At 41.0% G+C, this 24,384-nt stretch overlaps 1 protein-coding gene across 1 annotated transcript; it reads left to right on the top strand.

The window, feature by feature from the left end:
• The first annotated feature begins 983 nt into the window (after positions 1–983).
• LOC118420151 (probable G-protein coupled receptor 83) lies at positions 984–19,899 on the top strand. The gene is made up of 3 exons (XM_035826860.1): positions 984–1,132; positions 15,688–15,837; positions 18,729–19,899. Exons 1-3 carry the CDS (start codon positions 984–986, stop codon positions 19,288–19,290), a joined length of 861 nt encoding a protein of 286 aa, XP_035682753.1. The 3' UTR covers positions 19,291–19,899.
• Positions 19,900–24,384: the final 4,485 nt, after the last annotated feature.

The raw sequence follows: 24,384 nt of genomic DNA on the forward strand, positions 1-24,384 counted from the left end.
CTGAACCATAGTTTATTTATCCGCAAATTAGCTTCTAGTCCAGCCTGTAACTGTGGGTGTCAATGTGAAAGTGTTGTACATTTTTTGTTATACTGCCCTACATATCAACAATACAGAATTAATTTTTTCGGCAATCTACAGAACCTGCTAGGCAATACTCTTGACTTCAATAGTTTATCCGAATCAGCCCGTATCCATCTACTATTAAGGGGTTCACCTTTCCTGTCACATTCTACAAACTGCAGTATCTTACAGTTAACCCAGTTATATATTGTACATACGAAACGTTTTGCAACTACCTTGTAACCTGACTTATATGCAAATAGCTGTGAACTGTTTGTTTTGATATTGTCATTTATTTGTTCTTGTTAGTTATCTTTTTTTGAGAGGTGATGTCAATATTAGCGTACTGCTATAGTGTATTACCTCTCTGTCCTGTTATGTACTTTGATGTTAAATAAATAAATAAAAACGTGTCACTTATGTAGCTGAGAAAGAGAGAAATAGATATCTATGCGTGGACTAGGTGGGAACATGCTGACTCCCGCAAGGTCACATGGCCAGAGTTGTGCAGAGCTGAACCTTCTCGGATCAAATTTCTCATCTCTTCAGTGTATGACGTCCTTCCAAGCCCAGCTAACTTGCATGTCTGGGGCTTGGCAGAGACCCCCTCATGCCAACTCTGTCAGAGGAGAGGTACCCTCGAACACATTCTCAGTTGTTGTCCGAAAGCACTGGGGGAAGGGAGGTACTACTGACCAGGTTCTTGGCAGACACAGTTAGCAACGCCATCCAGAGTAGTAGGAGTCAGCAACCCCCCCAAGAAGTCAATTGTCTTTGTCAGGGCCGGAGAGATAACCCGACAACAACCCACTTCCGCAGGTGGGCTTCTCGCCACTGCTAGAGATTGGCAGCTTCTAGTTGACCTTGGGAGACAGCTCAAGTTTCCAGAACACATTGTAGCCACGTCACTTCGCCCTGACATGGTACTCGTGTCAGAATCCACCAGACAAGTGGTTCTGCTGGAGCTAACTGTTCCCTGGGAGGAGCGGATAAGTGAAGCCAACGAGCGGAAGAGGGCGAAGTATGCCGAGCTGGTAGTACAAAGCCAGAGTAAGGCGCGGAGAGCCCGGTGTGTACCAGTGGAGGTTGGTTGCCGGGGTTTCGCAGGGCAGTCTTTGGCTTATGTGTTAAAACTCCTTGGAGTAAGAGGTTTCCGTCTTCGGAAATCCATCAGGGATATTCTAGAGGCTGCAGAGAAAGCCTCACGTTGGTTGTGGTTCCGTAGGGGGGAACCGTGGAAGCCACACGGACACAGGTCGGGGAATGATCAAACTCGGCTGGGTCGCCCGGGCAAGGGTGTATGGTGATTAAAGACCCGAAACACCCAATGACCCCGGGCTCATCACTGATGATGTGTCCCTGTTCGCACTACCAGAGTGTATTCTAGAGTCAATTATGCAAATGACGACCTTTTTTGCATGATTATTGAGAAAAAATAATGATAGTGGTAAATGATGGGAATTTCATACTTACAACATTATGAAGCTCAGTGAAGGTGAACATTTCAAATTATTATATAGTATTATAAATCATTCAAATTACTTTAATATTTACATAAGTAATGAAGAAACACTTAAATGGCCTTTTCTGCTACGATAAGACTTGTAGAGGGTTCCATCCTGGCGGGAGTTGATCAAACCTTACCTCCCGATCTTAGTATTGAGTAGAGTTTTGTACCTTTGTTGTTCAAAATAATGACTTGGATTAGACATTTTACTTATAAGGAAATGCGTTTGTCTTTGATAGTCCACCATTGCCGCCATTGTGTGTTCGCATCTACTTAACACTGCCACAAGTCCCTATTTCTATTACCAGTGAACCGCGCTGCTTTTAAGGACGACATTTTTATCATATCAGTAACTTTTATCATGTTCATTATGGTCAGTCTGTACCGTTTTGATTAGCCTGTAACCGTACTGGACATACATAATATCTTTGATAATTGCCACTACTGAGAATGCCGAATGGAAGTCAAGCCAAAGTGATAATAAAAGTTGCCACAGGGTTTTGATAGCCATCCTCAAATTCATCCATGTACCTCATTCATTGGTTAGCATTGTTCAACATAGCTGCTACGCGGAAGAAAGAGTTGCATGGGAGGGGTAAACTAACGTTATACTTGCATATTTGATTCCTCTCCAAGGTTTAGGGAGATTTGTTACTATAGGTAGAGTCTATCAGTAGTCACTATTTTTATCATACAAAACTTATACTGAAAAACTGTTACAGAATGAGTACAACCGTTTTGGCAAACTATTTCAAAGAAATGTGGTTAGATTTAAAAGCATACATTGCGTAGAGCTAATTTGACAAACGCAATTTGCGGCTTTAAGCTCAATATGTATTTCTGTCTGTCTGTCTGGATATTAAATTCGAAATTGCATTCAGCTATGGACCACGAGTCTGAAAAATATCAATCAGACGATAGACGTCTGGTCTTCAATATCAACGCTTTTCATCCTGCGATGATCCCAGATGTTTTCTCATATCCTGGCAATCACCTATCCATCAATGGAACTGTAATATGGCAGCGTTTTCAATACTGACCGAAGTTACGGTGCATCAGTCTTGTGACGTCGTACGTCTGTACAGCTCATGTCAATAAATCAGGCAAGGGCGAACCACCATGTTGGTATCCCTGGTTTACATTTCAATTGACTGTATCTGTATCTGTATAGCACATATAACCATCCTCTGTCGCAACACATCGTCGCAAGTTTGCGGCAGCAGCAGCTAGTTATGTGACACTCAATAACCTGTAACACCTAACCTTTGCATATCTTACTGGAAGCATTGTCTAAAGCGATACTGCCCCACAGCAAGTTGCAACGACTTCCACGCTGCGAATTTTAAATCTTTCAATTATCGGTTGAGCACCCTGGTATTTGAAAGCATCACTATTCTTCTTACCGCCATGAACAATGTGTGTCCGTGTGTCCACATTTTTGTGACCATGACTTGAGACTAGTGGTGCATACCTAAACTCAATTACAGGTTCAGGTCCGGATTCAGGTCCAGCAGTTCAGGTTTAGGTCCGGACTTAAAGTCCGGACCTGAACCCATCATCGCATGTTATGTTCATTTCTTTTGAGGGGGGGGGATGGTGCATATAAAATTGCATGTTAGCATGAATTGAAATGCAATGTGAAAAATACATGAAAATGATAGACAGCCAGTGTAAACACGAACTGTTTTTGTCTTTTTCCAGTGCAAATTTCACTGTCTATGGAAGGTTTTAGATGGTTTAGAACAAAAAAAGGGAATATAAGTGACAGATCGCTTTTTGCAAGTCGGACTTGGCTCCGGACATTTACTTTTTTTTTGGACTTGGACCTAAACATTTTTAGGTCCAATTCCAAGTCCGGGCTTTAGGTACACACCACTATTTGAGACCCTTTGTATGAATTATAACGATATCAAGTTTTTAGATAGGTGATAAAAACGTCTAGCCTGGAATCCAGCCGTGTTGTGCTTTGGTCGTTCCCCAGAGGTACTAGTACGCTTCTTGCATGAGAGCGACCAAAGCACAACACTGCTGGATTCCAGGCTAAAAAAAAAACGCCAAGGGCCCTATGTGATCTTGGTACTATAGCAGAACTCCTGTCGTCGTAACTTTTGTCCTGGGTATTCAATAGCCTTATTTCGGGTTGACAGGCGGAAGGAAGAATTGGTGTGTGTTTTGGCCCCTAGTAGCTCACTCTAAAACTGCAGGGACTTTTTTGTTGAAATAGAGGATAACTGAACTGAACGAAGAATGTCGAGGGTAAGGAAATCTTTAGATGATAAAATGTTCGAAAACACTTCAGCTACTATTCATTCAAACGCAAATGCTGCGTGTGACGTCACATCGGGACATACAAAGTTTAAGCAGAATATTGGGAAGCTTTTTGAGATCTGGGTACTTCATACTGCAAAAACACTACTGCTGGGTGTTCCTTCGTTTTGCTCAGACATCTTTCTTGATTATGACGCACATGTGCATCCTGTACCGCTCATTATCGTAATCATGTTATTCCTCTGTAGTTATTCGTGAACGTTTCTTGTCAGCCTTGACGGTTCAGTGAAGATTGATGGATTCGTTGCTCCGAATAAAAAGTGGGATGTTCGTGGGCTGAGTTTGCAACTTTGTGACGGTCTTTGGTGATATGTTTCCACCTTGTTTTCGTCCATGTCTGTTGATGGATCGGCTAGTAGTTATTTCGTCCCTCACCTTCCAGTGTGTGTTCGGGTTTGCTCTCAAATTAGTAACCACCGCTTCGTGTCGGCCATGGAGGATACTAGTCTTTATTGTTTCGGCCAGTTGTGTCTTTTTGATGAATTGGTCTGAAGTGGTTTCGTCTTCCCAGATGAATTCTTATTTGCTCCCTAACCAGTGATCATGGGTTCGTCTCGGGGTCCTGCGGAAGGATTATATTGCGTCTGAGTAATATGCTGTTGCTTCTTGTGTTCGGGAATCATGTCTTTTGATGAATTGGCATATGATTGCCACGGTCCCTCGTATTCCGGTTCTTTCTCAAATTAGAAACCACGGGCCCGCCATGATGCCTTGTAAACACAGGCGATTAGCCGCCTCTTTCTCTCTTTTCTTCTGTGCTCGAAGTGAGTTCTAAGTTTAATAATTTGTGACACGTAACTGCTGTAGTTTTCATTGATAAAACCGGACCAAGTAATGATGTCCGCCGTTTAATGACGGCCATTTTATGGCAATGGCAATGAAGTTTATTGCATATTCATGCCCCATGGAGCTAAACGCAGTAAGTTTGATTCAAAGAGACTAACAGATAAACTATGATGTGTCAAACTTATATCTATATTCTACATGCTTCATCCGTCTTTTTACAACATGTGTAAACGAACTTACATACATGTAGTTCTTCCATTACGTCATAGTTAGTTATTAGCTTTTTGACATTAGCTATTTGAATTTGAACAAGTCTTCCTTTGTTAGGTGTACATATTTCCGTTTTACAAGTGTAATATTAACAAAGACATTACGTATATCTTTGTACAGAGAACACTCTAGAACAAAGTGCATTTTCTTTTCTGCATACTATAAATGCAAAGACTTTCGCGGTGGTTTAATGTTCGCGGTTTTCGCGGTGGCCGATTCCCCGCGAACTTAATAAGACTGGCAATAAAACCGTTTATTGCCATGGCGACGATTGGGGTGAACATCAATGATCAACATAACGTTAACTGAAACCGGGAATTGACTGAAACTTCCCTGCCATGTATCGCACTATCCGTGGCACAATTCATTAGCCCACCTGTAACTAAAACCTACAGCCAAGAGAAATGTACTTTTCCTGGTAGATGTAACGAACCAGCCCTCAGGAATGGAATGCACTGCTATCAGCTAGCTGTACATGTATCAGCAATGAAGAGTAACGCACTTCCCCTACTTCTATAAAATACACACAACAGGGTTATTGTGTGGAGTATAAATGGAGAAAAAAATTGAGAGAACCAACTGTTTCCAAAACTTCAGTACTTGAAGATTTCCGAAAGTGTTGGGCGGGTTTTTATCAGAAAAATTTCTTGGGATGTTGAGATTTTCAATAAATTCAAATTCAGAGTTTATTGGAGCTTCGTCCACGAAGTCTTTTAAGGAGCCTACTCGGCTATTAAAATCTCTGAGGAGTATCACATAACCAATGTAAAACGTGCCACGTCCTGCTCTGGTACGTCAAAGATAGACTCTTCAGCCCTTTTGTGGACAGAAGAGTGTATAGGACTGACATATGCACTACCTACAGGCCAAACAATTCCTTGGCTACACGGATCCAGAGAATATCTTTGTATTCTCAATTCCTATCTCTCGCTGTATAAATTTTGCTAATTCGTTTTGAAAATGAAAGATAATTCCACCTGAATTCTGTCGTGTTCTACTCTGTTCCGAAAGACCCCTTCACATGAGAAACGGAATCAGCCGGAATGCCGACAAGATGGATATTCTTTGCATATTCCTGGGTATTCGTGGTGTATTCTAGAAATTCTCACCTCGTTCCAGATATTTCTACCCACTCCTGGGGCCGTCCTGAATGTGTTTGTCATGCCCAAAACTTTCGAGGTTCATTTGAAGTGGAGAAATATGGAACGGCATTCAAAGTGTATTCTAAGTATTCTAACTGAAGTATGACCGCATTTTACGGCATTCCAACTTTATTCGAAACATTCTGATCTCATTCGATGGAAAACCGAAATCCGCAAGCCACTGCGAATCCTGCCAGAATATGGCCAAAAGAATATCTGAAATGCAGTGAGAATGTCTAAAATGCACTACAAATATCCGTGAATGAATAATTCATTCCTTCTGCAGGAAGGGCAATATGAAGTACACCCTACAGTCTAGCTAGATAAAACAACCCCATAATAGGCAGGACAGTCTTCAGTATCGGGTGCATATTCTCCAAGTAGAGGTTTCGGTTGAAGGGAGAGTATGAAGTGAGACAGCTGAAACGAATCCCGGTCACTACTATCCCCCGACCGGAACCTCTGCTTGGAGATTACTGGAGGCATCCCAATGAAAGCCTTGACATATTGACAAGGGAAATAAAACTGCGGCGGTTCTTCAATTTAGTGCCTTTGGTCGTTTAAACTCTTGTTAGAGTATGGATTATTCACAGAACTTCCGAAGCACTTCAGGTACCACATCCCGCCCACTCTAGAACTCCAACTTGCCCAACCCTGAAGGACAATCTAACGTGATGTTATTTGAACTAGCAGTGCTAGTTCAATGACGTTATATGAAGTAATGGATTGTGGGCCTGCCTTCGAATCTTCGTAGCTGAGTGATCAATGTTTAAATGACGCATCATCACATTACGTGGATTATTGTGTTTTTTTCTTGCTAGCTGGGCGATTGCAGGGCTAGAACCAGAACAGCTTTACAACAAGATAGATCTGCTCCACGACAAGTTTGACTTATAGCCCACTTAATCTGGATTAATCCTATCCCTTGTTAGAAGCAAGAGACACATCAACAAACGGAAATCTTTCAAAGACGAGGGCCTGCTACACCCCACATAACAATATCATTGCTTGTCAAAGCTATGGGCGTGAACTAGCCGAAAATGTGTTATATTGACCTACCGAGCAACCTCTAGCTTACTTGGAATAACCCTCACGTTTGATGAATCTGCGCCCCATTACATATTCTACCCACTCTTCTTTGTACCTTGCGTTTATGTGCCATTAATTTTGCGATGCTGTGAAAAGTGCAGAGATGCTATTTGACCTTCTTATGCCGCCATGAGATGAATGAACGTGACACTGCAGTTATCAATTCCCGCTTCATTGCGAAAGTGATCTCGAACCAGCTTTATGAACAGGTAACCTATACTTCTTCTGGCCGTGATAGGAAAGGTATGTGATTGCAATACCGTTATATCTAGATGCAAACTCTTTGCACCACAGGGTCTTGCCTTAAGGCCCCTTCACACGAGAGCAAGAATGAGCCAGAATGCCGTCAGAATGAAAATTCTTTTCTATTCCTGGGTATTCTTGGGAAATAGAAGGGTTGGAGTTAGATAATAAGAATGATTTCAATTTGAACGAGGCCCGTAGTGCTTTTAATCTTAATTGCTTGATGGCTCGACTAAAAGTGTAAAAGCTGCTTATCTATATAGTTTGACCCTGAGATTTGAAAGGTGAGTGTTTGATTTTGAGTGTTTGTTATTGACTGTTTGCCAATTTTTGGAAAATATCATTACTTTTGTTTTGTTCTTGTTGATTGACAATTGCAACCCAACCTCTGTCACGCTGGACTTTCAAGTAAAAATATAACCTTGCACGTGCTCTCATGCAATTTGTTTCGTTAATCACCTCGTCGTCTTGTTAAAGCCCACATGACCAACAAGGTCATGTATTGGTAGGATTTACACGGTTTGCTGTGTTTGTTTGGCGTTCAGCATAACTCTAGAAGCTGTGGATGTACTGTTGTGAGCTGTAAGTCTGTACAGACTAAAGAAGTGATTAAATGCTCGTCCTCCTGGCAGCTTTCCTTGACGCTGCAACACAACGACCTTAGCGATCATTATTGTGCTCGGCTTGTTTCTGAACATGTAATAAGTCAACCACTGCATCAACTGTTACAGGAACAAACCTGTAAGGTAATGCGCAGAAATCCAACAGGCAGTAATCGACACCCCCCCCCCTTCTGGTACAAACTTCCTGACCCGACTACGCTATGGAGCAGACCTTCTGTCAGCACAACGTTAAGTGTTGCTGTGACCAGTGGTGATAGCAAACTCACAGTCTCATAGCTGTAGCCTCATTAGGCAGCCTTGGCCGTATGTAGGCCCAAGTAGTAAAAACAAAGTTAGAAAACCTATTCATTTTACACCGTATCCATTATATCTGGCAGGCAAGGGTATTGTAATGATTTCATGGAAATGAAGTGAAGAAAAACTGCAGTAATCGTGTTTACAACGAGTCACGGAGGTCACAAGGTCGATATATGGCACTGCGGACCTGATGAGGCCACAGACCGAGACTGTTGGGCAACCCACGAGTGTTCATAAATCATCAGACAGTGAGGTCATTGGATCATTGAGACATAAAAGGAAGACCTTCAGAATCGCTGAGGTCATTGTAAAAACCAGATCTGAAGATCCTTGCGATCATCGAGAGACCTACAAGAGACCATGGGGATCATCGTCCGTTCACTCTGTGATGCAAAACGGTTTCCCAGCCGGCTCAGTTATGTGGTACTAGTATCTCTTTTTTACCAGATTATGATACCCCGTTCATGATACAAAAAATGAAACGGTTCTATCGGTTACTATCGGTTAGGCCAGCTGAAACGGATAAGTTTTGTCATCATGGACGGTCCGAAACGGATCTGAAACGATAGGAAACGGTTTGTTCGGAACCTCCTCGCGAGGTAGTATTGAAACGGTTTCTTCCTTATCCGGAATTGCGAATTTGCATCATGAATGCAAAAGCGGCGCGATCCGTTTTACATCCGGGCACGTGCGGTGGCGCCACGGGGAAAAAGTACAATTTTTAATCCGTGATTCTGGTGTTTCGGCCGCGTGTTCAATCATAAAATTCGTTTTTATTATCGGACCGCCTCCTGGTAGACTGAGAAGCCTGCAGTCCTGATATCGCAAGGGGAATGTGTCAAGAGATCCAGTGGAAATGTCATAGCATGGCATATATCGAGACCACAATGTTTTCAGAGGTATTTCTAAGGTCATGACAGAACCCAGCTTCGAATTCAGTAAGACATTGTTTCAATTTTTATCAAAAACTCAAAATCTGACACAGAACTACAAGTTTGGGCAAGATCACAACAACCTCAGGGGTCAGAGGTCGCATTACCATGCCTTTTCAAGGAACTGAACGGTTTGCAAGTTTGCATCGTGAACGCAAAAGAGCAGTTAGCACTAATACAAATCTACATAGGCGATAATGTAAAAGTTAGCAAGTTCAGAGTGTCATAATCTCATCCGTGAACATTCCAGGTCATAAGAACTCACCCCACACAGCAGCCCGCTATCTCAAGTGTCCAAAAGTCTAATATCTAAACTTTCTGACCGGTGCAACTATTCCAGCGGTCAAACCTTGCCGCCATCTTGCTAATCATGACGTCATTTTTGGGACTCAGCACTTGAAATTAGGGGTCAGCACATGCCGAAAAGATGGACCAAAACCTAGTTTTTTGGCCGAATCTGAACATCTGCAACCTACACTGTCTCACCAATAGAAATGTACTTACATTTTCCTGCTAAAAGTCGAAAATAGGCTAAAATACTGTATGGACTCGTTTTGGGCCTTCTGCGCCTGCGTCAATTAGGGTCATTGCCCAAAATACGAACCGTTTCCTGTCGTTTGCTGTCGGATTTCCAGGCCTAACCGATAGAACCGTTTCATTTTTTGCATCATGAACGGGGCCTAATCATGAACGGGGCCTAAGAAGAAACAAACGTTTTAATGTGTATGCAAAACCTATTCTATTTAATGGCACGGAAATCCACAACGACAACGGGGACAAATCCTCCGGTTACCTAGTCCCTTACCTCCTGGTCGAGGGGGGGGGTACGTAAATTGTGCTTTATCACTTTAACACATTATTAAAGGAGATTCTCCCTACTTTGAACATCTTAATGTAGCGGATAAATTTCTACTTTTGATGTATATGCTTGTCACGTCATTCCACAACCTGTAACGTAACCCATAGAGTCATTAATATACAATAAAGGTATTTAATTCATTCATTCAAGACCTCAAAACCCTCCCCAGCAACTTTGCCCGAGGGTAAAATCGCCCCTCTGTCTCCAGCTTTTCTCTATTATAATATATTCCATGAGGATAGAACCTGCTTCAGTACACCTATGAAAACTTTGTCCCATAAATATTATTCATTATCAATCTACATGCATTCCATGATCCACCATAGCAACAGCCCATTAACGCTCTCGTTCTTTTGAAACGGAAAATTCCACTTCATGATCTATTGTCGTTTGTAGAGATCATAGGATGAGAGATTGAGCTCTCGCAGCTAGAAGGAGCCAATGTTTCTTTTATGAGACCCCTGTGCACCCTAGAGGCTGATGAAAAACATAGCGGCGATAAAAGTCTTTGTCGTTCTACGTGTGGCAATCTTGTTGAAGAGAAGTCTGCCTCGCCCAGCGGTCTTCAAGCTTGAGGGGTCGTGTGTACTATAAAGACTTTGTGGCAGAAAGATTTCTGACCAGGAGACTAAATCGCGCTCCATCATCTTCATAAAAAGAGAATGTTTGACTTTTATTTCCGACTCAGGCCAAGGTTGGGTCATACGCATAAGTATACAATGCAAGTGCCGTGATGCCAACAAGGAATGTGAATATTTCAGGGATCCTAACTGGGGCACTATTGGTATATCAGACCTTATTTTCAGGTAGATGCTGTAGTTTGCAACACGACTGTTATGTACCTTTAAATTTCTTTTCATTTTGTGTATTGTTACCATCCATGGCACAGGACTAGCCATTTGTAGCAATCATTGGGCAGTTAATTGTTTATTGTTTAACTCCTTTAGCTGTTAACATATGATTGCAACAACTACGCTTCCAGGAGTAATACACATAATACTTGGACACATACAGTTTGCAACATACACACATACAACATGTCAATAAAAAAATTGTTAGTTGCATAGTCCCTGCTATGAGTCAATTCGAGCCGAACTAGTGAAAATAGACCATTAGTGGGAAATGACGTCAGTAAGATGGTAAGAAGTGTTTCCTGCTAAACCGTTTGAGTTGTCAGTGATACGATGTTCGTAATAGATTTTCCTATAGCACAAAAATATCGCGTTTCGATAGATAATTTTGTTATTATTTGTTTGATTCGCATATCCGATAAACCGCCTCTGGGCGTAACACACCAGTTTTATGAGTAAAGAAAAGCAGCGTGGAGTTCAAATCAGAACCTTTAGATTCTTTAGCCCTGACCACAATGCCACCTCGCTACTTTCAGGAGAGGGATCGCCAAATCCAACTGCCATTGCCTTCTGTACAAAAACAAACACAAAGAAAGGCTTCAAAACTTACCAATATTTCATTCTCTCAAAGTTCATTTCCACTAGACAGCTAAACATGTCTAAACATGGCTTCTACTCCGGCATTTTCTCCCGCTACCAGCTGTTCAAACCAGAACGACACGGGTAGTAGACAGGTCCCAGAACATGTAATGTAACACCACTAAGGTCACAGTTTTGGTCTAGACTCCTCTTGTACCACTGGCAGCAAATTGACCAACTGGAGTTTCACGAACACATACCTATCCAAATAAACCAGGTTTGTTATGTAGAATGATGTCTGTAATTATACGTAATTATCTTTGTGACCTCCCAAGTTAGACCCTCTTGGCTGTAAGTAACAACTTCCAGGCCTCCAGTAGGCACCCTAGGGGGTGGGCTAATGAGTTAATCACACTCCAGCTGGCTACAGGGGAAGATCTTCTTCTTTTCAAACACTCTTTTTTTTCACTTCAGAATAGGATATAATCATGCACTTAGTCTATTTTGTAGGGTATCAATAAGCTGAGGTTACATTCCCTTCAGAAATCTTGCAAATACTACGTTTTTCAAAAACTCTGGTGCAACTGTCATCAGACACCCCACTGTGCAGTCAGGCACACAAGACACTGATAAGCCAGATGTGGGCGTGTTTCCCTAGGAAGCATGGAGGTACATGTAGGAAGATCACAGTTTGTAGACATGTTTGTATGAAAACTATGATGCACTGATGTTGTAACTTCTCTCACTGAGCCTTGATATTCAAAGCTAAAAGGTAGACTTAGCTTACTATGTAAAGTAACGGCAGGAAAATCTACTTTTTGTATTGTCCAAATATTACGTAGCATAGCTTTAACGTTATATGCCATTTGATAAAGTCACACAAACTCTTGTCAACTAGAGTTAGGCGACCTCACACCTCCATTAGATATCAAGAGCTTGTGTAAATTATATGCAAATGACTTACTAGGGCGCCCAAAATCTAATCATTAGTTTTTGTAGGGAGGGTGGAGAGGCTGTGTATGTTGGTGTGGAAGGAGTTTCTTGTGGGGGAGTTGAAGGGCAGAGTTAAGACTTGTTAATTTTTGGTTAGTAAGTTCCAACTTGGCTGTACTCAGTTGTAGACATATAAATGTAATAAATATGCACTTATAATAATTCATAAGATGTTGTTTCCACAGGAATGAAGTGAAGTCAAGACGAAGTTTAAACATTAGACCCAATTAGTAATGAAATCACTAGAGTGTTCTATTCTTGTAATTTTTTTAAAACGTTTATGCGAGGAAATCTCAATTTGATTGGAACGGGAAATGACAGTGTACCTACCTTTCACTGGAATGTATTGAATCCAGACTGAGATTGTTATGTACATATAGATATACCCTCAATTTTGGCATGATAAGCTAACCATATGACCAACTAGAGTTCGGGGACCTCATACCTCCATGAAATATTTATTGCTTTTTGTGGATGTTATATATGTTGATGGTCGGTTGTATTTGAGAGTAATGGATATAACTGTTATGGGAGAGAACTGGTTTATTTATTAAAGACAAAAACAATGTCCATCTGATTAGGAAATATAAATATGTGACACTTCAAAGTCTAATGTAAGTTTAACAGATCGATGCCATATGGTAGCGTGGTGTTCTTGAACCGTGATGTTCGGTTGTCAGCATTCCTGAGGTACCGACCATGTGCCTCAGAGCGGTGTGTGGTGGGAGCCAGTTGGAAAACTCAGAATGAACAAGGGATCTGGCAAACTTTAGTCAGAGAACTTTACGTCTTACATGCAGAGGTTCTAGATCACACATTTGTAGCGCTGAACTGTAGGAACTGTATGAACGACCAAGAATGATCTTACAGGGTCTGAGCTGGACACGTTCTATCATACATGACTGTTCTACTGTAAGCCCATGGTGGAATGCCTGGCAGGCGTATTCCAGGGTGGGGCGGACAAACCCTATGTACACATGTAATAAGCCGCTAATGCTCAGACCGTGTTTCTTCAAACACCTAATCATGTATAGACGGTGGTTCGGTTTGCCCACAATGATTCAGATGCGCCAACAAACAGTCTGGGAATTGCAGGTGGTTTTTGCAGGGCGCATTTTTTTAATATTATAAAGTTATGATAGTGCTTAGTGCTGGAAGCATGCAAGGTACAGAGTATGTTTGAGAATGCATAAACAGGCACTTGTGACATATTGATATATGATGTTTATTGAATTTGCATAATATATATGTAACAGCACAAACGAAATATAACACTGTGTCCCCAAACGCACAAGTACATACATGCAATTTATTATCACAATCAAAATTGTCCGGCTTCCCCAAACAGATGTTCTAAAATGTCAAGATGGGCAAACAGCTGCTCTAAGGCGCCAACTGTTACAAATATTTCAAACAGTTGCCATCAACATCAGGACATCAACTGTTCAGATAAGGAATTAACAAACACATCCAGATAATAGATATACAATATAACCAAGTACATACTAACACAACTTCAATGTAATGCAAGGCAGAACACAACATCTAATCACTTTCAGCTTTCACACTAAGTATGAAACCAATCCATCCAATCGTTCTTGAGTTAACTTGTACACCAACATACAAATACAACTGAAAATATTCAAATTGACCGGAATGGGCAAACAGCTGCTCTAAGGAGTCAACTGTTACAGATATCATAAGCAGACATAAATAAAACTAATTATCGTATTCAAAAAGCTCAGGGTTCCCCAAACAGCTGTCATACAAATCACCTCACCATCTGCTTGGAGATAACCTCAGTAATAAACGCTTAAAGAACGATGCCTGTTCCAATATATAGCAGATATAGGGGTGATTTGTGATATTATTACATCAATTATAACGACAGATACGGAACCCAAAATCTCATCAATTCGAGCTTTCATCACACCCCACCAACACAACAAGTATGAAACCAATCCATCCAGCCGTTCTTGAGTAATCTTGGACACAGACAGACAAACATAACAGAAAATATAACCTCCATGACATTTCATGGAGGTAATTATGAGGGTCGTCTACCATATGGAGGGTGTATGACCTCACTCCTCTGGAGTATCAGGTTACTCACAGCACTTACTGTTATTCTTGGTTCACGGATTGGCTGCTCCTTTTTTTTCTGAATTTGGGGAAAAATTGTATCTCAGCCATAAACTACCAAAATGAAATCGTCTGAGCACCATTTTTTATGGTTGCAATCTTGCTTTTCGAGTGAAGTATTTACATTTTCCCCATTTGATTATGCAAATAAGGGCATGATTTGTCTCGGTTAATCCTTTCTATCCAAGAGCAAAATGTCCAAAGTATGAAAATCTTATCGTAGAATTATTATTATAAATAAACTAATTTGCATGATTTAGGTTCAATAATGTTCACCTTCACTAAGCTTCATAATCTTCATAAACTATGAAATTCCCGTCAATTAACACTATGGAATTATTATATTTTCCCATGCAACTATGCAAATGAAGTGGTAATCTGTATAATGAACATTTATTGAAATTTCTCTCTGGCAGTTACAGTTATGTGATAATCTACATACCAAAAGTCATGACAATCCGTCAACACGTTCTCGAGTTATTCTCGTCCAAAGTTTGAAATCGGCGCCTGCAGTTCCGCTAGGGGGTCCAGACCTACAGCACTACTACTCAAAAATCACGATCAAAGCATGTTCAGAACAAGATTCAAAACATGGAAGTTCCGCTGCAGTATCGTAACAAGCCGCTAGGTAGCAAGTATCGAACATGACCTTCGTTTTCCTGAATCCTGACCCCTACCCACCTACCAAATATCCTCAGGATCCATCTAAGGCTTTTCGAGTAGTAAATAAGGATGGCTGGGGAGTTTTTTTACATTTAAAGCCAGAAATCAACTGCGCTGGTTGCTGGTCATTTTTATCTTTTGCCTTATCCATATAACATCTTTCATCTTGATCCAAGCAAACGATCTAGTTGTTAAGATGCAATGGCTTTTCACGTTTCATGAAGATGTGATTTCATAGTTATTATAAATCGTTGCCATTTCTCTCCTAAGTGGTTGCTGTGACTTGTTTCTACATTGAAATGTTTGTCTTGCCGCTGCAGGTACAAGACGTATTATATCTTCGTCCTGGTGTGTGAGTTCATCCTGCCGGTCCTCATCATGTCCTACTGCTACATCCGCATTGCCTGTAAGATCTGGAACCGCAGTGTCCCTGGACACCACACCCAGTCTCAGGAGGAAGCCATCATCAGGTGAGATATACGCACCTGACCTAAACGAAGGGCAGAAAGATAGACACACCTGTCCCATGTGCTGAAAACAATCCACGGATAGATAAACGCACCTGTCCCTGATGCTGAACACAATATACACATAGATAAAACACACCTGAACATCAGTGTAGAAAGATAAACGCACCTGTCCCTTGTGCTGACGACAATCCACGCATAGATGAACATACATGAACATCATTAACACATAGATTGCCGCACTTGTCCCTGGTGCTGATCACAATCCACACATAGATAAATAGTTCGGTCCTTGGTGCTGAACACAATCTACACAAAGATAAACATACCTGTCTTTGGTGCTAAACACAATCCACACGTAGTAAACACACCTGTCCCTGCTGCAGAACATAATTTACATATAGATACAAACACCTGTTCCTGAACATCAGTAACACATATATAACGATACTTGTCCCTGGTGCCGAATACAATCCATACATACTCTCAGCGGTTCAAGTCATGTTCAGGGACCCCCAGCAAAGTGGGTGTTGGCTCCCCTAGCAACACATAGCAACCAACTTTGACCCCAATTTTCACAGATTTTCGCTATTGTTCAATAATTGCCCCCTCTCCGCCTACTGTGAAAACTTTTCAGGTGGGGTGCTGCTGGGCCAGGTGAGAAGGTACCTGGCACCCCGTGTAGTGTGAATGGCCATCATACAGGGCTGTCTGGGAATCCAAGCTAGGATGTGTATTGAAAGAAATTGAACTAGAAAGGCCACATTTTCAAAGAAAATGCAGGGTGTTTCTGAAGGGAAAAGAAAATTCGTCACAAAAGAAAAAAAAACATTGTCAAACGTTTGATGCCCTGTTCGCAGATGAAAGCGTTGTATGAGTGTGTATACGATATAACGTTATGCTTAGAAAAGATAGAAAACTTCCGATGTGGATCTATATAACCTCCTTGCTTGTACAAGCATTACAGGATAGCGATTTTTAAAAATGTTATAATCTGTTTTAGCCTACATCACAGCACTTTTTTTCTGGCTGGCGACGGAAGAAACAAAAATAACACAGGCCAGTAAAAGCAATGCTAAGTGTCTTTTCCTTCAGAAACATAACGATGTGTTCAAATTCAAAAACATTTACTGTGTCTACAAACTTCTAGTGTTTTTAGTTTGTAAGTTTGGTAACGTCAGATCCACATTTTGACAATTCACACAGCATAATTATAATAACTTCAAATTACTTCAAACATTATTGTACCAAACAGTTCGGAGACATCTGAGTTTTCCTTGACTTAAAAACCCATGGGAAGTTGCTCGCTTGCGCAAGATCGTCGTCTTTGATAGAACAAGGGATTCAAGACAAGACAAAAAGATTTTCAGTGATTTCTTCGATGGACTTGCAGATCGATAGAGAAAAAAATACATTAGAAATTTCAGACGAATTGCCCACCAACCCCGTTGTTTCCTTTGTTAGAATTGTGGATACACATGTACATTTTGTTTAATTTTATGATCACCAATTGCATTGCTGTCATTTATTTGTATAGTCTCCTATATTGCATAGGCCTGGCCATAATTTTCTTGAAAACTAGCGTTTTACAACTGTAATTGAAAACTTGTAATAGGGTAAAGAGAATTATTTACACCACCTATGCTTGAAAACATGTTTAGCATTGTTTTTAAAAGCAATCCAAGCTGCGTCTGGAGCCAGGTAAACAAGCCGTGAACTACCCATTGTTCTGGCCAGGTAGTCTGCTTTCTTACTGTGAGGGTGCTATGTCAACAAGTTTATTGGCCATATTGTTCACCAATCACAACAAGAAGATCAGATTCCACATCTACAGATGCCAAAAGTTAAAATTTTGTAGTACTTTTCTTTATAAGGTTGTGCACGCTGAGACAACATTTTTCCAACTTACAAAACATATGGTTGGAAAGGAGACAAGTTGCACAACAATCTTCTGTTGAGACCATTGTCTTAGAGGGTTCCAGTGCTAAGCTATGGTTTCATGAATATTTCCGAAGGGTTTGTTTTTGTCAAAATTTTGTAAATATCATAAGATATCTTTCTTCTAATTACAGTTATAGATGTGGTCTCAACAGGATGTTATAGATTGGTCTTAGCTGCATACGTACATACCAAATTTGTACTGAAAAAATATTTCTGTGCGATGCACAAGGTGTTTGATGGTACCAACATCGTCAAGTGCTTATTATATTAATATTGAGATATGCATAAGGTATATGTGAAATGAATGTAGTCAGATTGCATCTAATCAATATTTAGCTTCAAAACATGTCAGCAATTCCAGACAAAGACATCAAGTAACCGTTGTACAACGCATGAAAGTAAGGGCAGCAGTTAATTAGGCTGAAAGGCCGAAACATGACTTAGGGTTACTGAGTAGGTGAACACGCCTGTCCCTGGTGCTGAATACAGTCCATACATAAATTAACGCACCTTTTCCTGGTACTGAGCACAATCCACACATATATGTGTAAAATTTGTTGCCATACAGTGTACCATTGTCATTCTATAAAGATCTTCTTCTATATATACACACCTGTCCCTGCTGCTGAATACAGCCCACACACATATCAAAACACCTATCCTTGGTGCTGAACTCCATTACACATAGATAAACACACCTGTCTATGTTGCTGCTTTAACACACGTGTCCATGGTGCTAAACACCATCTAAATATATGTAAAAACACCTGTCCTTGGTGCTGACCACAATTCACACATAGATTAACACACCTAGACTTGGTGCTGAACACCGTCCACAAACAAATCAACCTTCCTCTTTGTATGGAAATGTCAAAGGAATAACGTGACACGTCAGTAGCGTTTTCTTCAAAGATTTAGAAGTACCATATTTGTCATTGATTGATTTTTACTAGATCCAAGAGACGAGGTGTCCGTCTGCTCATCATCATCCTGATTCTGTTTGTGCTCTGTTGGGGACCGTTCTACGGCTACGCCATCGTGCGAGACTTCTTCCACGACATCCTTTCCAAGACCGAGCTAAACTTCACCCTGCACTTCGTCATGGAGTCCCTGGCCATGTCCAACAGTATGATCAACACCATCGTCTACACGGCCATGAACGACAACGTCCGCAAATACGTCAGAAAGCTGTTCACGGAGCTGAGGGACAAGTGGCGGAACCGGAAGCACCGCCGAGTGGGCATCACCCCTGTCAACACCGTCAGCACCATCGCCGTGGCGTTTGAGAATGGCGGCCGATTCAGCCCGAGGGACCAGGCGCGTGCTCTCCTCGGGCACGGGGACCCTACCCGTGTTGTACCGATGTCTGGTCCGAGGGACCTTGCCCAAGCTGATCGGGGCTCCATCGGCTTCCAGTACAGACAGGGGCGAAGGACGGGCCAGGGCCACAGGACTGTCGTCGCACCGCTAGAGATGCAGACACACAGCGAGTTGTCATCTGTGGAGATGGTATAAGAAATCTTTACTTGTCTTTGACATTCCAAAGATGAAAGAAATGCTTCGGAATATCTGTGAAGTAAAACATCTTAAGAAAGAGAAATGAGTCGTAACAGGTAGGCCCTTGTTCTTGAGATTTGTACAGGAGATCATTTCTAATGGACACAAATCTTAAGGGCAAGGTGCAACGCTGGCCATGTCCTACCCATCCTATTTCAAGGACGGTTTACTCCGTCGGGTTCTTCGCAGCTGCAGAGTTCGTAGAGGTGACTAAAAATGATGACGCGGCTATCGAACATGCATTGGCGTTTTAGTTAAGATTTTGTGTGAGTTCCGTTAAGATCGTAGGGAAAGATGGGGCAAGACTTTGAGGGATATGGCCAGATATTTCATGAGCTACTTTCAACATAGTCATAGTAATTTCTCAAGTCAGAGAGGACCTTCATTTCAAGGAATTCACGAACTGTTGTCAAGAAATTAAATGCTAACTATGATTCCCATAGTGAATGAAAAATACACAGATGTACCCATGTTTGAGCGTGTTCCTCTCTGTATCTCTTATTCTCTCTCCTGTGTGTGTGTGTGTGTGTGTGTGTGTGTGTGTGAGAGAGAGAGAGAGAGAGAGAGAGAGAGTGTGTGTGTGTATGTGTGTGTGTGTGTGAGAGAGAAGAGAAAGTATGTGTGTGTATGTGTGTGTGTCTAAGTGTGTGTGTGTGTGTGAGTGTGTGTGAGTGTATGTGTGTGCGTGTGTGTGTGAGTGTGTGTGTGTGTGTGAGTGTGTGTGCGTGTGTATGCTTGTGCGAGTCTGTGTGTGTGTATGTGTGTGTGAGTGTGTGTGTGTATGTGTGAGTGTATGTGTGTGTGTGTGTGTGTGTGTGTGTGTGTGTGTGTGCGTGCGTGCGTGTGTATGCTTGTGCGAGTCTGTCTGTGTGTGTGTGTTTGTGTCCCCTTTCCTTGCCATTTCCACGAGTTAACTTTCTACCTGTAATGATGTGTCTTTGCCTGCTGTTTACTGTGTGTCCACCTTCTTCTTCATCATGTGACGTACGTTTGTGTCTATGCTGCTTTGTGCAAGGTAAAAACAAGCAATTGAACAGCGAAACAAAAACTGAAAATGGGATCCAGTAGGAAAACATCACATTGCATATTTCAAACTTTAATATTAAACTTTGAATTCATGTGAATATTGATCTGTCTTATTTACCACGTAGTCACAACAGCAGCAAGCGTGACCATATGACAAAAAAATTTGTAATCCTGTCTTGTGTGTTTGGTTGTAAAATTGTACTGCAACATTGTTACCTGCACAAAGCAAGACCTCCAGAACAAACACCACATTTAGATTTAATTGTCTTTGAGTTTTGTGTTCTTGCAAATATAATATTATTGTGAATATAGCATTACCATACTAAGTAATGATAAACTAACTTCTGCATACATTGTGCGCTCCTTATGTATTCAATTTATTTTATGTATTTAATTTTTTATACTGAGTGTTCTGACAGTTCTGTGACCTCTATCGTTTCTGACTGTGATTCTACTACTGGGAGCGCCAACACTGTCACTAGTGTGGGTTCCCAGATATTGCTTAGTACAGCCTGATACTAACAATGTATTTGTAGATAAAACAATGAAGAATCTTCATCTTGAATGAGATTTTCAATTTTTCTGTTAGAATTCGCCATGTTGCCCACTTCCATAGTATGTGAATTCTTAATGAGAATTGTTAAACGTAGAAAAAAGAATAGAGTACGAGGGTGCTTCAGAAAGTAATGTCATTGGTTTTATGACAGACTCATTTTTACACCGAATGAGTTGAAATTTGGCACAAAGGTCAAAGGCATATATCCTCTTCAGACTGAAATATCTCAATTTGTTTTCCAGATTTTTATGCGCAACTGAGTTGATTTCAAGATAAACACACATTAGAAGCTTGTCATCAGAAGATCAGTTCCTTAAGATCTGACCCCCTTATAACTTATGTAGGAAGCTGACATTTTACCTGTATAATAGTGAGTGTCTCTATATAGGCCACATGGCAATTTTTATTTCTAGACTTCTGGTTCCTCTTTTACAGCTGTTAGAATAGAGTAAGTTGCTATATTACATGCAGTTTGAATAATAGCCAAATACGCGATTTGTAGATTAAAGGTGTTTGTAGATTGCTTTTTCAATAACCAAAAGATACCAAACTTGGCACAATTATTAACTATTCAAAGACCCAAAAGTATGCTAAGTTTGATTTCTCACAGTTAATATAAAAAGTCGGCTAATAATAATATCTGATGTATTTTGCAGCCAGTAGGTACCCAAAGTGTGGGTAATGAGGCTGTTTAACGTGATCGAGGCACCTCCTCGAGCACGGGACCCCGTTTTACGTCCCTCCCGGAAGACGATTTCGTGGAAAGCTTCGCGAGGCTACAGCAATCCGGTCGTCCTTGGTTGGTCCCCCATCCAAGTACTGTCCGGGTCGTGCGTTGCTTTAAATAACTTCCGAGATCGAGGGATTGGGTGTACCAACGCGCCACGCGGCCGTAGCTAAGGAAACGTTAGTAAGCCCACCCCTGATGCATGACCCTGACAGCCTCTCCGCTGCATCACTTCACCCCAGGAACGAAAAAACAAAAACTTAACGGATTTCAAAAATACAAAATAGGCATGTGCATGGCTTAACGAGAAACACAGCTAGATACATGTGCAGGTTCAATTTCTTACAATACCTACAAGTGAGTCAGGGACATTATCAATTACACGTTAATTGAGCCTCTCATTTCTTCCGACGGGCTACCAAGGTTGCGATCATCTTATAAACTCGACTCAGTCACAAAAAAAAAACCTGAACAACAAATTGAGATATTTCAATCTCAAGAGTGTGTGTGTGATTTCAACTTATTCGATGAAAAATCGAGCCTGTTACTTTCTGAAGCACCCTCGTATGTAGTGACAACGAAAATGTAGAAAAAGTAACAAAGTACATGTAACGTTACAACGTTACCAATATCAGCAATTGGATAAGAAATTAAAAGATTATGCGTCATAGGGAACGGAAATATAAAAGCAGTGACTAATCAGAAGGTTTGTTGTTATTCTGCCACATAATGGAAGATTGTCGTACCATATATAACTATTATTAACAAAAGTAGGTACACTGTAACACAGGACAAATATAAATGTAAACCTATATTTATTGTCTAACGCATCGCATACAAGAGTATCGTATTTTTGTGTTAGATATAAAACGTTGAAAGATAGATGATAACGTTAAAATTGTACGACTAGAATTGTAATTAGGAATGTGCTATAGTTAACTATTGTATTTAGTAATGATAATACAGACTATATTCATAACCAGAACATTTGTGAAAAAGTTGCAGCAGGTTTTAATGGTACATCTTTGAAGGAAGGAATAAAGAAAGATAATCCGTGATTTCATTTGAATATTGCCATTATTGACAAACGATCACTACATCCTCATTAGTGCTCACAGCAAGTACAATTTATGAATTACATCATTACGCTCAATCATTTTCCACTGATTTCAGAAAGAATCCTCATACCTCCATGAAATATTCCGATAGTGCAAATGACTTGCACATCTGTATAATCTATGCCTGGTTATGTACACCTTTAACTAACTTACACAGGTTGAAAAGCCAATCATTTACTACATGTACTATGAATAATAACATTGATTATGAAAATTAGGGAGGTATTTGCATAATCGGTATCTGCTAATCTTCCACCTGCCACAAACTACACGTTACATGTATTTGAGTCCTATGATGGAAAATACTGTTGATATAGATTTTCCTCATTAAGTACGCAAATTAGGTCCAAATTCGTATAATTTACAGTTCAATATGTCTTCTTCGGCTCTTGTCGTCTCGTGAGACGGTCGACAGCATCAGTCAGTCAAGGCCTCAGTCGTTACTGGTTACAGTTCTCGCCTGACAATGCCTTTGATGACTTATGAGTCCAATCTTGGCACGGCAGGCTCTTCCACAGGAAGTGCAGGTGAACACTTCTCCGGTTCAATATGTACATCTCTGCCAAAGATACCTGCATGCTAAATATCGCGGAAATCCATCGTTGCTATATTCCGTTATGGTCCTTGAAAGATTTTGACAAAAATGCCCCCGCAGTTCCAGGGCAAGCAGCTGGGAGGCCTAAACATACATCACTTGTTCCTTACATCACAAGCCATCTGCCACAAAAAATGAATACCATAGCAAGGTCACACACCAGGGAACCCCAAATCAACCCTGATCTTCGTTCAGATACCACATATCATTACAATCCATCCAGAAGTTCTAGAGTTAGGCTGACCAAAAAAAATATCCGAACACACAAACAGACACACAGACATACTCTGCACAAGATGAGGATTAAGGACAAGAAGTGTGACTGTGGGGCTTCCTCTGAAACTGGCTCACATCACCTCCAACACTGTCCCCTGTACTGTGATCTCCGCCATAACCTCACATCCACCGTCCAACACTTCCTACAACAACATCCTACCGTGCCACTCCTACTCCAGGGATCCACAGCTCATAACCTCTCCACAAGCAAACAAGTGTCCGATGTATACATGCTTACATTGTATCAACTAAAAGATTCCAGCTACGCCACCTTTCTATTAACCACTGATAGGTATTTGCTCTGATTGATTTTAATTGTATTGTATTTATTGTATTATCATAATGATGATGTTGATGTATTATGATGATGATGTATTATTACTCTGTGACTGGAGGGTAACCTCCAGCAACAGAGTCTTGTGAACGGTTTATGTGTTGAGTGTTCGCACCTATATCTCTAGGTTCCCTTTGCCGTAATCGCATGTGGTTTGGAATGTCATCTGTACTCCGTTGCGAAATGATGGACTTCCCTTTTTTCGTGGTAGCTGTTTTTATTATGGATGTAATAATTTCAGTTTTCACCCCTAAGCCGTCCGGTATTGTGGTTTAGGTCTTCGTTATGATTGCGCTTTAAGTCTTGTGGTAATTCGATATCGTAAAGCAGATGTTGTCCTCGTCAGAATATGCCATCTCGTTCGGGTTTTGCGTTTCCAGTATTGAGGTTGGTAAAACATAGCATACTGTTTACATTTTG

The sequence above is a fragment of the Branchiostoma floridae genome, chromosome 7 (genome assembly GCF_000003815.2).
Source record: "Branchiostoma floridae strain S238N-H82 chromosome 7, Bfl_VNyyK, whole genome shotgun sequence".
Lineage (NCBI taxonomy): Eukaryota > Metazoa > Chordata > Leptocardii > Amphioxiformes > Branchiostomatidae > Branchiostoma > Branchiostoma floridae.

Coding starts and splice junctions, on each gene's coding strand:
- LOC118420151 (XM_035826860.1), top strand. CDS start 984: ATGGTACTCGTGTCAGAATCCACCAGACAAGTGGTTCTGCTGGAGCTA. Junction 1,133..15,687: donor AGTAAGGCGCGGAGAGCCCG/GTGTGTACCAGT, acceptor TTGCCGCTGCAG/GTACAAGACGTATTATATCT. Junction 15,838..18,728: donor CAGGAGGAAGCCATCATCAG/GTGAGATATACG, acceptor GATTTTTACTAG/ATCCAAGAGACGAGGTGTCC.